Genomic DNA, 17,175 nt, shown 5'->3' on the forward strand with positions numbered 1-17,175 from the left:
TTTTTTTCCCTGTCCCAGGACGGAATCCATTGGGGGAAGGAGGCAAAAATGCTTCTGAAAAACTCCAGATGACTTGGAGGGAGGAGGCAGGTTACAACACTGGGGGTTGGTCCTGGGGCCGGTTTTGTTCAACATCTTCATTAATGATGTGGATGATGGGATGGGTTGCACGTTCAGCAAGTTTGCGGATGACACTAAGCTGGGGGGAGAGGTAGATATGCTGGAGGGTAGGGATAGGGTCCAGAGTGACCTAGACAAATTGGGAGGATTGGGCCAAAAGAAATCTGATAAGGTTCAACAAGGACAAATACAGAGTCCTGCACTTAGGACGGAAGAATCACATGCACTGGTACGGGTTGGGGACTGACTGGCTAAGCGGCAGTTCTGCAGAAAAGGACCTGGGGATTACAGTGGATGAGAAGCTGGATATGAGTCAACAGTATGCCCTTGTTGCCAAGAAGGTTAACGGCATATTGGGCTGTATTAATAGGAGCATTGCCAGAAGATCGACGGAAGTGATTATTCCCCTCTATTCGGCACTGGTGAGACCATATCTGGAGTACTGCATCCAGTTTTGGGCCCCCCACTACAGAAAGGATGTGGACAAATTGAAGAGAGTCCAGCAGAGGGCAATGAAAATGATTAGGGGGCTGGGGTACATGACTTATGAGGAATGGCTGAGGGAACTGGGGTTATTTAGTCTGCCGAAGAGAAGAGTGAAGGGGGATTTGATAGCAGCCTTCAACTACCTGAAGGGGGTTCCAAAGAGGATGGAGCTGGGCTGTTCTCCATGGTGGCAGATGACAGAACAAGGAGTTATGGTCTCAAGTTGCAGTGTGGGAGGTCTAGGTTGGATATTAGGATAAACTAGGAGGGTGGTGAAGCACTGGAATGGGTTACCTAAGGAGGTGGTGGAATCTCCATCCATAAAGGTTTTTAAGGCCTGGCTTGACAAAGCCCTGGCTGGGATGATTTAGTTAGGGTTGGTCCTGCTTTGAGCAGAGAGTTGGACTAGAGGTCTCTTCCAACCCTAATCTTCTGCGATGCTATGACACAAGAAGCTATCCTCTGCCAGCGAACACAAATCACATTCCCAAGGTCCTCTCATAAATAGGTGGGAACAGATCTTGTATGAACAAAAGGGGGTGTTTTGCTTCTCAGAATCTGAAACAACATTCAGGAATTGATCTCTGCCTCCAGCATAGGCCTGGACTGGGAGCTTCTACATCTGTGAAGGAAAGAACCTCTCCAGGCTGCTGCACCTTGCATGTGACCATGAATTCGCATCGGTGCCTTGCTCAAGAAAGGATAGCCTTTCCAGCTGCAGGATATGTGCTGCTGCCGTTTATAGTGGCCTAGCTGGATGGGGGACTTGACTGCCCACCAGTCATTAACCTGGGGCCTGCACACGAATGCTGAGAGACATGTTAAGGAAATGGCAAAGCTATTGTAATACCTTATGGTTTCATCAAAGACAAAAGAAATATTGCAGAACTAACTTCATGACCTTGTTCTTTGTTGCTCTTTAAGGTCTGGATCAGGAGAATATTGTGTGCCCTAATCATCCTAAATCTATGGAAGCCGGGGTGGTTTTGTGTCACTTCGTCAGAGCCAGCTCCCTTCTGAGATTGGCTGCAATCAGTCTATAGCAACACCTCAAACTAAATTAATGGTGTTTGTCTGCTGCCGTTGCCTTCAAATGTTTTAATTTGACTAAACATCTCCCTCAGACTTCTGACAGTGTCAATGACTTTCTTTGTGTCCTAGAGAGCAGTTAGCAGAGAGCATCCTCCACGAGGGCAGCACTGGCTGTCGTGTGGTTGAGAAGTTTCTGAAGATTCTGCAAGTGGTAGTACAAGAACCAGGCCAAGTGTTCAAGCCTTTCTTACCCAGCATCATCTCGCTGTGCATGGAACAGGTCTACCCCATCATTGCAGAGGTAGGACAGCTCCCATACAGCGGGTGGAGTTAGTGTCCAGTTAAAATCCTGAGCTGGAGAAGCAATTTTGTTTTCCTTCATGCTGTTGCAGTCTGAGCCACTAGATGGGGTGAGCTGGGACAGAATTACTGTTAAATCTGGAGCCTGATGGGGGTTGAGGTCATTGCATGGTAGCTGTGAAGAAGCTAAATTTTCAGATATGTTCAAGGCAAGGCTTCAGGACTCACTACATGTACAGTGCGTTTTTTGCATAGCCCAGATGAGCATTGGGTCTCATGCTTACCCTAGAGGAAAATAAGCTTTAAGTTCTTGGTCATCAGCTCAGCCATGCCCTGGCTATAATGTAGCACCTCTGGTCTGAAATACTGTTCTGGATGACCACCTGCATATTCTGGGGAAGAGCTATTCGTAGTGGGATCCACTGAAGTAGCTGCTTTCCACCAAAGCAGTCTGTTCTAAGATTCTGTTTCTCCCCCAGCGCTCATCTCCTGATGTGAAAGCAGAGTTATTTGAGCTGCTTTTCCGGGTCCTCCATCACAATTGGCGGTATTTCTTCAAGTCTAGCGTTCTGGCAAGTGTCCAGAGAGGGATAGCAGAAGAACAGATGGAGAACGAAGCACAGTTCAGTGCCATTATGCAGGTAACTCAACAACTCTCACAACTTGAGAACTTAGGATTTCCTGATGGAAGTTTTGTGTTGTAGTGACCAGACAATTAGAAACTCTCAGGGTTGACTTAAACTAGGTTTAACATGTTGAGTTCTTGTTGCACAGCTATGGAAATGTTAGCTCACACGTGGGATGTATGGTTGTGTAGACAAGATGCAGAATATCTTACCCTTTAGAACATAAAGGGATAATAGGCATCTCAAGGGGTCACTTTCTCGATGTGGATTTGTGCACTACAATGATGCAGCACACCCCACATCCAGAACTAAAGCATCACTGTTACCTTTACCGCCACACGTCTCTTGAAGTGCAATAGGGCAATCTGGTAGTGATGAAAGCTTGTATGGTACTACGGTGTCTCTTCTGGGTTTACATTGACTTGTTACTATAAGAAGTTCCACTGTATCTGGGTCCACCACATCTAGGAAAGAACAGTTACTGGATATTCTGTAGCAGTGGTGAGCAACTTGGGGCCCGTGGGCTGCATGCGGCCCATCAGGGTAATCTGATTGCGGAACGCAAGACCTTTTGTTTAAGTTGACCGTCCACAGGCACAGCCTCCCGCAGCTCCCAGTGGCCGTGGTTTGCTGTTCCTGGAAAGTGGAAGCGGCGGGCTGCAGGGATGTGCTGGCCGCCGCTTCCTGCAGCTTCCATTAGCCGGGAACGGCGAACTGCAGCCACTGGGAGCTGTGGGGGGCCGTCCATGCAGACAGTCAGCGTCCGCAAAATGGCTCATGGCCCGCAATCAGATTACCCCGATGGGCCGCATGCGGCCCGCGGGTTGGCCACCACTGTTCTATAGGCTCTGGTCCTATGAATAGAGAAGGGAAATGGAATATAATAGCCCACAGGTAAAGCCTATAGGATTCTTTCCAGCCTGGGGAGCCAGAGTCCTAAAAAGCATAAAACTTCCTTGTTTCAGGTTTTACTCTGGCATTTATCAAAACTGCTCGAGCCTGTGGGTACTTACTACTTTAAGAGCAGGATTAGCTCTCCAAAGGGTTTAACGCAGCTTGCAGCAAAATTCAAAGCATCATCCCAATCAATCACCCAGTCGGGCTGCCTGATGCAATGCTCTGTACCTCCAGCCTACTTCAGAGTAAACAGAGCCTTGCACCATGCCCTGGGAGCTCTCAATCTCTGGGATCTGGCAGGTCCGCACAGGGCAGAGTGTTCCAGAGGGCAGGGCCATCCACTGAGAGGTCAGATCAGAGGCCTGGTCACACAGCTGCCTGCGAATGAGCACTCACAGGAGCGGTCCTCTCTGTAGTATTACAGGTGGAGACATTTCTCTCTCATTCAGAGAGTTAAACCCTGTATTGAACTTTCTCTGCGTCCTTCCCCTTTCTGGTATCTTACGTATGCGGATAATTAGTACAGGGCAAGCAGGGGTTTAAATCTTCAGTGCAGTAGCCTGCAGCATGCTAACTGGCCACGTGGACTCTGCTGCAGCACATGGACAGTTCCATAGTACGCTGTGCCCTGCTGCTGTTGACCAGGTCCACACGGCCAGCCAGTGCACAGCAGGCTGTAGATTTACAGCCCAGCTTGTCAAGCACTAACTCTCCAAACAGAGAAGCCCTTAGTTTCCACTGAGATCTACTAGGGCTCATGGCACACCTCTGCGTTACTACCCAGGCTATGCAGGGCTGCCTGAGCATGTTTGTTCTTGCCCCTTCTCTGACAGTGTGACTGGACTGAACCTTTCAGCTGCACCTTTCTAAAGTGGCCTTTACTCAGTAATTGAATATTAGCTGCCTTTTGGCCAGCGATTCCGGGCGACTTGGTTTTACTTGTTGGCTTCTGTTAGTTAATGTTCTGCAAATGTTCTCTATGGTAAGAACAGCCTGTGTTATCCAGTGGAGTGCCAGTCTGGGCACTTGCTGCCGTATCAGGTCAGTCCAGGACTGCGGCTGGATTTCGAAAAATGCTGGGTCATTTTTGACCATTAACACTGAGTTGCATGGCTATCAAGGGTAATCTAGTTTCCTGTTACGTGATGGAAGCTGTGGTACCCTATGGGAGGCATCAGGTAGAACTTTTCTACTTCCCATTCCTTGTACAATATTAAAGCAGCTTAGTATGTGAGACTGTCATGCTCCTGAAGCCTCAAGTCTTGGCCTCTATCTGCAACAAGATACTAGTCCAGTCCAGTCCAATCCAGCAAATTTTGTTCCTAGACCCCTTGTGGCTTGTCTTTCAGCTACCTGCAGTTCCAGTTCCTTTTCTTTTATTACTCACAGTAGGAATGTGTTATATCTGCCTATTGTCCTGGCCTCTGGGCTTATCCAGATGTTTAAAACAAAACCTGAACATGTGTACTCTCCCTCTTCCCTCCTCACCCCCACAAAGAGCTGACCAGATGAAAACACCTCATAATCGAGACCAGTGGTTCTCAAACTGTGTGTCAGGACCCCAAAGTCGGTCACTACTCCATTTTAATTGGGTTGCCAGGGCTGGTTTAGACTTGCTGGGGCGCAGGGCCAGAGCCAAAGTCTGAAGGCTTCAGCCCTGGGCGGCGGAGCTCAGGTTACAGGCCCCCTGTCTGGGGCTGAAGCCCTTGGGCTTCAACTTTGGCCTCCCTGCCCAAGGCACTGGGATTTGGGCTTTGACCTCCCTACCCAGGGTAGCGGGGCTTGGGCTTTGGCTCAGGCTGCAGTTCCCCCTCTGGGGTTCATGATGTAATTTTTATTGTCAGAAGGGGGTTGCAGTGCAATGAAGTTGGAGAACCCTTGGACTAGATCAAATCCTCCCATACAGCCAACAAACTTGGGTTCTAGCTGACTACCAAAGGGAGACAATTTCATCACCAGCCATTCCTCCAGTGAGAGAACACTGGCTTGAGCTCTCAAGAGTCTCAATCAAAGGACTGTTCAGTGTGTCTCAGATGTGCTGAGACTTCAGTTCAAGTTTGGTCATTTTTTCTGGTCTGGTATCTGCATGGTTTGTTAAGCAATCACCTCTGCTCTGAGGGTTGACTGGAGTTAGGAGTGTCATGAGAGGTTCTTGTAACTCCTGGGGGTTTGTCCCTGGGACATGGGCTCTTCGCTACTCTGGATGGGTTTTGCACTTGATAGGGCTCTGCCTGTATCCTTGGTGTCTGGATTATTAGATACAGGAGTGTCTCCCTGAGCTCCTTGAGAATATTTCCTGATGAAAGCTGAGAATCGGTCCTGTTTGGCAGGAACATTACTTGGAGGGTGAGGGAGGGAAATGGTTCCCTTTCTGGACTGCCAAAGCTGAAAGCTTGGCTTCCCACATTGCCATACACTAGGTTGGCTGTCTTTGTGAGGTCAGGTTCACAATGAAGGCAAACAGCTGGGGCTGGAGGGGTTGACCAAGACAACTGTAAATGGATGTGGCTCAGCTTAACAGCTGGAAGGGTGTGAGTGAGGTCCTGAAAAGGAGGCAGGTCTTTCAAACAGCCTTCAGATTCTGCGTTGGGGAGAAGTGGTGGTTGAGCTTTTAGGGGCTGAAGCGCTAACTCTGCCGTCTGGGCTGACTTCTCCAGGTGTCTGTTTCAAAGGAGGCCAGTCACTTGCCCTCCCAGCCTGGGCACTAGGTAGCAGTTCCCTGCAGTATGTCTAGTATGGGAATGGGAGTTGAACCTGAAAAGCTCAGACAACACAAGCCTCTGGGCTGACAGAGGGCCCTGCCAAGTGGTATGTACTCTGATGCTAGGAGATCCAGTCGGGCACCAAATACTCCAATATATAGATCTGCCTTTGGCCAGCACTTGATGTCATATACTCCAGTTCTGTCTGGCAAACCTGAATGCTGGTCTTTAGGCATATTGTTACTCATTCCATCTCCTAAGATCTGTCTTTTTCCATAGGCATTTGGCCAGTCCTTCCTGCAGCCTGACATACACCTATTTAAACAGAATCTCTTCTACTTGGAGACACTGAATACCAAGCAGAAGCTATACCACAAGGTGAGTGCCAGTTGGTCAACTCCTATGTGTGCTGTGTGCAGCAGCTAGAGGGGACTGTGCTGGGACCTGCTATATACCAAGTCCTGAGCCACTGCTCGGCTGAGCAGCATGACAGTATTATGGTCTGGTATCTTGTGAACCTGGAATGCTAGAAGTTACTGCTTGATAGTACTGGAAAGCTGCAACTCCAAGCTCTAGGTGGTATACAGCACGCCCAGGAGAGGTTTTGGAGTAAAGGCTGTGGGCAGGGGGTGCAGCAGACCTTGACTCCTCATGTTCCTCCAGTGGTAGTTCTGCGAAGGGCACAGCACAGATTAAATCAACATTCCCCTCAGTCTGTTGCACTGGTGTCTGGTACAGAAGTGATCCCACCTCTGCACTAGTCACAGCAAAAACCTCGTGGGCTCTTCATTGACAGTAGGGAGGAGAATGGAAGGAGTCACCCCAAAATGGGAGGGGAGGAAAGGATTCACTGGGACAAATCTTCCCCCTCCCTTGAGCAGAAGGAGCACAGAATAGGTGAGCCCCCACCATCACTTAGTCTCTCCATGTTATGGAGAGAGGAGAAGAGAGCAAGTCCAGAATAGGAGCCTCCCCCTTGTGGAGGCAGAGGAAGGAAATTTGCCATCTATCCCAACAGCCAGGAAGGACTGGACTGGAATGAATGGAAGGACCAAAAGCTATTGTACTTAGGGGTTTGAGCATGGCAAAGGATGACTTTGGGTGCTGGGGTTTGGACTAGGTCTGTCAAGCAATTAAACAAATTAATCCGATTAATTGCGATTAACCGTGTAATTAAACAATAATGGAATAGCATTTATTTAAAAAACTGTGGATGTTTTCTACATTTTGAAATATATTGATTTCAATTACAACACAGAATTGAAAGTGTACAGTGCTCACTTTATATTTATTTATTATAAGTATTTGCACTGTTAAAAGATAGTATTTTTCAATTCACTTACTAATACAAATACTGTAGTGCAATTTCACTGTCATGAAAGTTGAACTTACATATATAGAATTATGTACAAAAAAATCTGCATTCAAAAATAAAACAATGTAAAACTTCAGAGCCTGCAAGTCCACTCAGTGCTACTTCTTGTTCAGCCAATTGCTCAGACAAATATGTTTGTTTACATTTGCAGGAGATAATGCTGCCTGCTTGTTGTTTACAATGTCACCTGAAAGTGAGAACAGTCGTTTGCATGGCACTGTTTTAGCCAGCATCACAAGATATTTAAATGCTAGATGTGCTAAAGAGTCATATGTCCCTTCATGCTTCAGCCACCTTTCCAGGAAACATGCGTCCATGCTGATGACAGATTCTACTTGATAACAGTCCAAAGCAGTGCAGACCAACGCATGTTCTCTTTCATTATCTGAGTCCGATACCACCGGCAGAAGGTTGATTTTCTTTTTTGGTGGTTTGGGTTCTGTAGTTTTTGCATCGGAGTGTTGCTCTTTTAAGACTTCTGAAAGCATGCTCCACACCTCATCCCTCTCAGATTTTGGAAGGCACTTCAGATTCTTAAACCTTGGGTCAAGTGCTGTAGTTATCTTTAGAAATCTCACTTTGGCACCTTCTTTGCATTTTGTCAAATCTTCAGTGAAAGTGTTCTTAAAATGAACAACATGTGCTGGGTCATCATTCGAGACTGCTATAACATGTAATATATGGCAGAATGCGGGTAAAATAGCAAGGGACATACAGTTCTTCCCCAAGGAGTTCAGTCACAAATTTAATTAACGTATTTTTTAAACAAGCGTCATCAGCATGGAAGCATGTCCTCTGGAATGGTGGCCTAAGCATGAAGGGGCATATGAATGTTTAGCATATCTGGCACATAAATACCTTGCAATGCCAGCTACAAAAGTGCCATGTGAACGTCTGTTCTCACTGTCAGGCGATGTAAATAAGAAGCGGGCAGCATTATATCCTGTAAATGTAAACAAACTTGTTTGTCTTAGTGATTGGCTGACCAAGAAGTAGGACTGAGTGCACTTGTAGGCTCTGAAGTTTTTTACATTGTTTTGTTTTTGAGTGCAGTTATGTAACAAAAATATCTACATTTGTAAGTTGCACTTTCACTACAAAGAGATTGCACTACAGTACTTGTATGAGGTGAATTGAAAAATACTATCTTATCTTTTTTGCAGTGCAGATATTTGTAATGAAATGAAAGTGCATATTTTTAATTACAACACAGAATACAATATATATGGAATTGTAGAAAAACATCCAAAATATTTAATACATTTCAATTGGAATTCTATTGTTTAAGTGCGGTTAAAACCGCGATTAATCGCAATTCATTTTTTTGAGTTAATCACGTGAGTTAACTGCGATTGACAGCCCTAGTATGGACTCATCAGTGGAGGAAGGCTAATGATCTCTGTGTGAAGCATTTGACCCTCACCTTGGCAGGCTGCAAGGTATTTGACCTTTAAAATCAAGTCATTGTGATTGTCGTGTTGAGTTCCCCCCACTTCAGTTCTGGCATATTGGCCATTGTCTTGAAGGACTGGAGGTAGAATCTGGGGCTTAGCCCTCCTGGCTACCAGATGAAAGCAGAGACCCCAGGTTAGGACCAGCTACCACAGAGGAACTCTGTCCTTCACCTGTGTCAATAGCGATGCCACAGCAGGCTGTTGTGGCTGGTGCAGTAACTAATCTTCAAGACTTGTTGGAACCTCTGGCATTGGGTGGGCGTCTGACGGGCTGGAGTGAGAAAGGGACTTATTGATCTCCTGCTCAAGGAGTGGATGTTTAAACTGCCTTCATTCTTCTGAGTCCATAACCACTGAGCTGAATGGGGCCAAATTCACCCCTGCCTTACACCAGGGATTAATTTGGCTCACTGTTCCAGTCCCTGCAGACTCAGCACTGCTACACTGGGATGTGTTCTGCACGGTCAAAAGGGGCTAGCAGCTTCTGTTCCTAAGTGAAAGCTGAAATCCTAGAGAAACCATTGAGGCCTCCAGCAAGCGGTGGTCAGATGCAGCTGTGCTTACTGCCTTGATCTGGCCTTCGCCGTTAAGAACTGCTTCTCCCCTTAGTGGGCACACTGACATGGCACTATGTACTGGCTCAGTCTGACCCTGCCCAGGGGGCTTGGCAGCTTGGGAGGATATGACTGAGTGTGCTTCTCTCGCCCTGCAGAAGATCTTCAGGACAACTATGCTGTTTCAGTTTGTGAATGTGCTGCTTCAGGTGCTGGTCCACAAATCACATGACCTGTTGCAGGAAGAAATTGGCATTGCCATCTACAACATGGCCTCAGTGGACTTTGATAGCTTCTACTCGGCCTTTCTCACAGAGTTCTTAGCCAGTTGTGACGGCGTGGACTCCAATCAGAAAAATGTACTGGGAAGGAATTTCAAAATGGACAGGGTAAGGGGGAGCAACGCTGCAGAGGGGTTACCTCTGGGCCAGGTACTAGCATGCATCACAGCAGAGTTATGTCATGACACATTCACTACCAGCTGGAGACCTGACCCCCGCGAATTCCCCACCAAACAAAAGGGATTTCTCAGAATCGTCACTAAAGACGTGTGGCATGCCTATTGTCCTCTGTGCCTGCAACTGGAATTTCCTAGGGCTGCTAGCAAATCCAGCTGCTGTCTTGTCTCTGATTGTCTACCCAGCTGTGAATGAATTGACATATTGGGGGAATAAACTTCACCTGTGGTACTTACTCACAGGGCCAGGACTTACTTACACTTGTTCTGGAACAAGGTCACTCAGGCCTTGCCCAACCAAGAGCTACCCTAGCAATTTACCTGCAGCTCAAGAGCTGTAGCAAAGATGTATAAAATAGTGTAGCTGCAATCTCATCCATCTCCTGCAGGCCTTTTGGATAGAGCTGGAGTAAGTGGGGGGGCTCTAATCTCCCCAATGTGGACATCCTTATGAATAGGGCTGTCAAACAATTAAAAAAATGAATCTCAATTATCACACGATTAAACAGTAATGGAATACCATTTATTTAAATATTTGTGGGTGTTTTCTACATTTTCAAAGATATTGTTTTCAAGTACAACACAGAATACAAAGTGTACAGTGCTCGCTTTATATTTTTGATTACAAGTATTTGCACAAAAAAAGAATAGTATTTTTCAATTCACCTAATACAAGTACTGTAGTGCAATCTCTTTATCATGAAAGTTGAACTTACAAATATAGAATTATGTACAAAAAAAACTACATTCAAAAATAAAACAATCTAAAATTTTAGAATCTGCAAGTCCACTCAGTCCTACTTCTTGTTCAGCTAATTTCTCAGACAAACAAGTTTGTTTACAGCAGGAGATAATGCTGTCCACTTCTTGTTTACAATGTCATCTGAAAGTGAAGAACAGGCGTTTTCATGGCACTGTTGTAGCCGGCATTGCAAGATACTTACGTGCTAGATGTGTTAAAGATTTATATGTCCCTTCATGCTTTGACCACCATTCCAGAGGACACGTGTCCATGCTGATGATGGATTCTGCTCGATAACAATACAAAGCAGTGCGGACTGATGCATGTACATTTTCATTATCTGAGTCAGATACCACTGACAGAAGGTTGATTTTCTTTTTTGGTGGTTCGGGTTCTGTAGTTTCCGCATCTTTTGCTCTTTTAAGACTTCTGAAAGCCTGCTCCACACTTCATCCTTTCAGATTCTTAAACTTTGGGTCCAGTGCTGTAGCTATCTTTAGAAATCTCACACTGGTACCTTCTTTGCATTTTGTCAGATCTGCAGTGAAAGTGTTCTTAAAATGAACATCATGTGCTAGGTCATTGTCCGAGACTGCTGTAACAGGAAATATATGGCAGAATGCAGGTAAAACAGAGCCGGGGACATACAGTTCTCCCCCAAAGAGTTGAGTCACAAATTTAATAAATGCTTTTTTAACGAGCGTCATCAGCATGGAAGCATGTCCTCTGGAATGGTGGCTGAAGCATGAAAGGGCATACGAATCTTTAGCGTATCTGGCACGTAAGTACCTTGCAATGCCAGCTACAAAAGTGCCATTAAAATGCCTGTTCTCACTTTCTGGTGACGTAAATAAGAAGAGGGCAATTATTATCTCCTGTAAATGTAAACAAACTTATTTGTCTTAGCGACTGGCTGAACAAGAAGTAGGACTGAGTGCACTTGCAGGCTCTAAAGTTATACATGGTTTGTTTTATTTTTGAATGTTTTTTTTGTACATAATTCTACATTTGTAAGTTCAATTTTCGTGATAATGAGATTGCACTACAGTACTTGTATTAGGTGAATTGAAAAATACTATTGGCCAAACCGGACAGTCTCTACACAAAAGAATAAATGGACACAAATCAGACGTCAAGAATTATAACATTCAAAAACCAGTCGGAGAACACTTCAACCTCCTTGGACACTCAATTACAGACCTAAAAGTTGCAATTATTCAACAAAATAGCTTCAAAAACAGACTCCAATGAGAAACTGCAGAACTGGAATTAATTTGCAAACTGGACACCATTAAATTAGGCTTGAGTAAAGACTGGGAGTGGATGAGTCATTACACAAACTAAAAACTATTTCCCCATGCTAATTTTCCCCCTGCTGTTACTCACACCTTGTCAACTGTTTAAAATGGGCCATACTGATTATCACTACAAAAGTTTTTTTTTTCTTCTGCTGATAATATCCCACCTTAACCGATTAGTCTCGGTTGAGTTGGTATGACAACCCCCATTTTTTTCATGTTCTCTGTATATATTGTGGCAGAGTTCCGACCGTGTCCCTTTGGGTCCCGCGCTTCCAGGCAGTTTATGCTAGCCTCAGAGGGTCACTGTGACCCTCCACGTAGGCCCTTCTCTCTCTAGGGCCAGGGTACAGTCTACTGAGCCCTTTTCATCATCAGCCAGCAAAGAGGTTGGTGAGAGAACTCCCAGAGTCTCTGTTGTCCCTACGGGCTTATTCAAAAACAGTTTAGCCTCCTGTCCTGGCAGAGGCCTGTCTTCCCCTCCCAGGAGTTGTTTCTGTAGTGGCAGGTTGGGGGGAACCCGGGCCCGCCCTCTACTCCGGGTTCCGGCCCAGGGACCCTAATGGCAGCAGCTGTTGGTAGCCAACCTTTTCACTTCCAGAGTTGCTACGTTTCCCTGGGCCACTTCCCCACAGCTCCCCCACTTCTCTCTCTCAATGCCTTCTTCACCTTTACCTTAGGGCTCCCATTCCAGTGGCTTGAGGGTGTCTTCATTACCGAGCCCTTCAGCTGCACTTGCTCTCCTCTGCCTGACTGGAGTGAGCCCTTTTATAGTATCAGAGGGGCCTTAATTAGAGTCTGGTGTTCACATTAGCTTAACAGCCTCACCTGACTCTTTGCAGGCTAATTGGAGTCATGTGCCCACCCTAGCCTGGAACAGCCCCCGCTCTGGTCAGTCAGGGAACAGAAAACTGCTTATCCAGTGGCCAGTATATCTGCCTTCTGCTACTCTGCTGAACCCAACTTGCCTGGGTCTATCACGTAATATATATATATATAATCTGCCTACTGTATTTTCCACTGCATGCATCTGATGAAGTGGGCTTTAGCCCACAAAAGCTCATGCTCAAATAAATTTGTTAGTTTCTAAGGTGCCACAAGTACTCCTCGTTCTTTTTGCTGATACAGACTAACATGGCTACCACTCTGAAAACTGTTTCTTTTGTTTATCATTTTTACAGTGCAAATGTTTATAATAAAAATATACACTGATTTCAATTACAACACAGGATACAATATACATGAAAATGTAGAAAAACATCCAAAATATTTAATAAATTTCAATTGGTAATCTATGGTTTACCAGTGCAATTAATCGCGATTAATTTTTTAAATCGTAATCAGTTTTTTTGAGTTAATCGCATGAGTTAACTGCGATTGACAGCCCTACTTATGAAATATACCTGGCAATGGTTACGGACCAACTTCCAAGCTCCTGGGAGCGCACATGGCCTTTGGGTGCTCCTGATCTAGAAGGGGATTTGTATGGAGGGAGGCAGGAAACCCGGAAGAAATAAGAATGGCCCTACTGGGTCAGATCAAAGGTTCATGTAGCCCAGTACCTTTCTTCTGACAGTGGCCAGTACCAGGTGCCCCAGAAGGAATGAACAGAACAGGTTATCATCAAGTGATCCATCCCCTGTCACTCATTCCCAACTTCTGGCAAACAGAGGCTAGGGACACCATCCCTGCCCATCCTGGCTAATAGCCTTGATTTCCTTGTTGGCTTCTAAAATAGCCAAATGCAGTTGGAAAATAGGAGTTTTTGCTTCCATGTGTCCTGTCACACTAGGAAACTTGGGAATTGCCCTGCGTGGCTCCACTGCAAAGAATCACACAGGTTGCTGTTCTAGCAGATGGCTCCTCCCCGGCCATATGATACCAGCTCATGTTCTGCATGCCTAGGCACACTAAGAAATCAGTCCTGTAAATAAAATCCAGGATTTTCAAGCTTCTCTTGCAGGGAACCCCATTCTCAATAACTAGCCATTAGATTGAAGAACTATTCCAGGCAGAGAAGTGGCTTCTCTTAATATGAGATTTCAATAAGAGCATATTTACATCAAGGATTTGCCCTGGGATCGAGCTGTGGGGGGAACTGCCATAAGGTATTCTTCTGGCATCTACGGGAGAACTGGATTACAGGTGAAATAAATAGGGGCTTTTGTCTTTGCTCATTGATTTACTAGGACAATGCCAAATACTGCTCTCTGTGGTAAAATAGGTACTTGCAGGCCCTACTACATTGTCACTGTAACTGTGTTGATCTTTCTCCAGGACCTGCCATCTTTTACCCAGAACGTGCACAGACTGGTGAATGACCTGCGCTACTACAGGCTCTGCAATGACAGTTTGCCACCTGGAACTGTGAAGCTATAGTTTCTGCACTGGACTCGTATTGATCACTGTAAAGAATGGATTTGTACTTCTTTTGTCACCACTTCCTCTCCTCCCTGCTCTCGTCAGTACTCGAGGATGATGCAGTGTCTTGTGCATGGGCACATGTTCTTGGATTCACGCACCACCATGCTTCCTTACCCAACCCAGAAGCCTCCCCATTGAGTCAGCAGCACTGCCCGCAAGAATGCGTCTTAACGCCAACCGTAGGGCATTCCCACCGTATGAAAAGTCATCTTGCTGGGTTCTTGTTTTACTAATGTAGCACTTTGTTGCGTCCAGAGATTTCAGTGAGTCGTCTTGACAAATCTTGTGTGTGTGTCAATCATGAGGCAGAAACGCCAAAGACTACTTCAGACATTCGCACCTTCGCATCATTCCACCTTCCCGCCCCTGCCCTGCTCTTGGAGGAGAATTGTGATGTCGGGACTGGTTCGGCACTTGTGTCACTCCCTTTCGTTTTAAACTGCCTTGAAGCCTCCCTGCTATTTTCAGGGATTTAGAAACTTGAGGGTTTTTTAATGTTTCCTCATCATTCCATTTGTGATACTAAAAGAACATGCTTAATGGAAATAAAGTGCTTACTTTGTTGTTTTAAATAGCTTCTTAGCTCCATCAAGTTGCTTTGCTAGTTGGAAAAGCATTTCTTGCCATGGGAAGTATGAGGGGAGAGGCACTGGGATCTTGCCCTCCTGCCCATCCCAAAATGGGAAGACATTTTCAAAGGTGCATGATGCTGCAGCATGGGATACCTGGATTCAAGGTTAATCTTGGGATAGACCAAGGGGTTTTTATCTTGGAGGTTGAGTGGCGGGTAAAAAGTTCAACAGTCTCCATTCTGACTGGGCCAAAGTTTATGATGGCCCCAGTAGCACATTTGTGCCATCGTTAGGCAACTGGGACATGGTCTTTGCTTTTATGGTCTCTAATTTCTGTGGCGGTCCTGTCTGAAGTATTACTTCATCATCTGCTCCCCACTAGGGTGGTGAGGCCGTCTAGAGCCAGGGTTGAATGATTTGCATACCCTTGATGTTCGTGGATTTATGTGCCACCACTGAGGAAGCAGTGCTGCTTGTTGGAAGAGAGCAGTTGTTTTGGTGCATCCTGAAATCTCAAGCTAATTTCCTTTAGATGGTGCACACCTGAAGGAGTTTCCACCTAGAAAGATGTGCAGGTTGATCTTGCACTGTAGTGTTGGCAAAGGAGACTCTTAACAAGGAGCCTTGCAGTAGCATTGCCAGTGTGCACAGTGTTCCTAAACCAGGCATTTTTGGGGAGCAGGAATATTCTCATATCCAGGTAGGGGGGAGAGAGCGCTCAGTCTTATTTTGGTTCTAAGAGCTCCACTTCCATCTTGTGTTTCTGAAAACAGTCCCCTCACTTGTACAAGAAGGTAGCTGGCTGGGTGCTCAGGGCCTTGGCAATGCCTGTGTATGCATTCAAAGTACATCCAGTGGGGGTTGACTTCTGCCATGGACACAGCACAGCCATTTCTGTGCGCTGCTTCCCAGGCTGGCACCCGTTTTGTGTGTCTTTGCACAATACTTAAGTCATAGCAAAATATTGACCTGGGATGAAAGTGCATGTTTTCCCCTGTCTGAACAATTAAGCAAGGGCAGGACTCTGGAAGGAATCCAGGCCTGGATGATGGAGTCACTGCAGCTCGTACTAAAGCTACCAAGCCTTATTCACCCATAAAAAGAATCAAAAAGGCCACAAAGGCAATTGTTTGCACTTTGTAGGTCACCTGTAAGGTGGCTAGTCTCACCAACCAAAGAAGGTGTTTATCTGTGGTTCATAAGATCCCTGTATCTGTGACTGACATTATCTGAAATTGCTAAACTCTAGCATCTGTCTGTCATCCATCTTTGTCACGCAAGGCCTATGCCAGCATATCTGAGGTCGCTATAAGTTCAGGCAGAGTTGGTCTTCCATGATAAAAGCTTTGGTATCTGGTGGTAATTGAAGAGACTGGTCCTTTTATTATGTTGGCTGTCCCTTCCTTACAACAGTAAGCAGATTTTCCAGACCGTTTCCTAGTATGCCTCCACGTCCTGACTGGCAAGCAGATGACCATGCATGCTGATCAAGTGTATCTACTGTCCCTTCCCGTCATTGCTCTGGGGCATGGGAGCAGCCCAGTGGCTTAACCTCCAACCCTGCTGGCAGAGAGATGCCAGCGCAGAGTGGGAAGGTTAACGTTACAATTTGTAGGTGAGACAATCCACAGTGAATTAAGCTTTATGGTGAAGGGGGGATGTTTACACTAACCACTGGAGATCACTGTGAATGGACTCTACTGCAGGGAGTGGGGTGACACTCAGGCTACAGGGACTGGGTGAGAGGGTACTGGGAACACAGGGCCATGTGTGTTTCCCTTTGTGATGTGTCAGCACCAGAATAGAGTCCTTGATACTTGGCTTCTTTAAAAGAAAACAACTTTCCTGGTGCCACTGTTCTGGGAGCAATGACCTGCTGCATTGCAACAAGCTGTGACATTTGCCCCTTGGAACGCAAGGGGACTGTAGATCAATGACCAGGTGGTTCTTTGGAGAGTGTCTGCGCTGGTTTCACTCAGATGAAAAGGTTTAGGGGACCAACATAGAGAAGCTGAGCACAGTGAGAACAGGCCAGGAATATGACTACTGATGGACTATCAAATGGCCTTGCTTTGGAGCTGTGTGTGGGACTGGAAAGGGGAAGGAGGCACCTTCTCTTCCATTAATGAGAGCTGC

The 17,175-nt window shown here is 45.9% G+C and overlaps 1 protein-coding gene across 3 annotated transcripts in view; it reads left to right on the plus strand.

Annotated features, from left to right (window-relative positions):
* XPO6 (exportin 6) overlaps positions 1 to 14,995 on the plus strand; it is a 115,534-nt gene extending 100,539 nt beyond the window's left edge. Inside the window, exons 20-24 of one of the 3 annotated variants that reach the window (XM_074965707.1) lie at positions 1,768 to 1,939; positions 2,418 to 2,579; positions 6,443 to 6,541; positions 9,705 to 9,935; positions 14,321 to 14,995. In XM_074965707.1, coding sequence (XP_074821808.1) covers positions 1,768 to 1,939; positions 2,418 to 2,579; positions 6,443 to 6,541; positions 9,705 to 9,935; positions 14,321 to 14,422 — 766 coding nt within the window. In that variant the 3' untranslated portion in view covers positions 14,423 to 14,995. The remainder of the gene's footprint in view (positions 1 to 1,767; positions 1,940 to 2,417; positions 2,580 to 6,442; positions 6,542 to 9,704; positions 9,936 to 14,320) is intronic. The other 2 variants (XM_074965706.1, XM_074965708.1) reach the window with 2 other exon arrangements.
* Positions 14,996 to 17,175: the final 2,180 nt, after the last annotated feature.

The sequence above is a fragment of the Natator depressus genome, chromosome 10 (genome assembly GCF_965152275.1).
Source record: "Natator depressus isolate rNatDep1 chromosome 10, rNatDep2.hap1, whole genome shotgun sequence".
Classification (NCBI taxonomy): Eukaryota; Metazoa; Chordata; order Testudines; family Cheloniidae; genus Natator; species Natator depressus.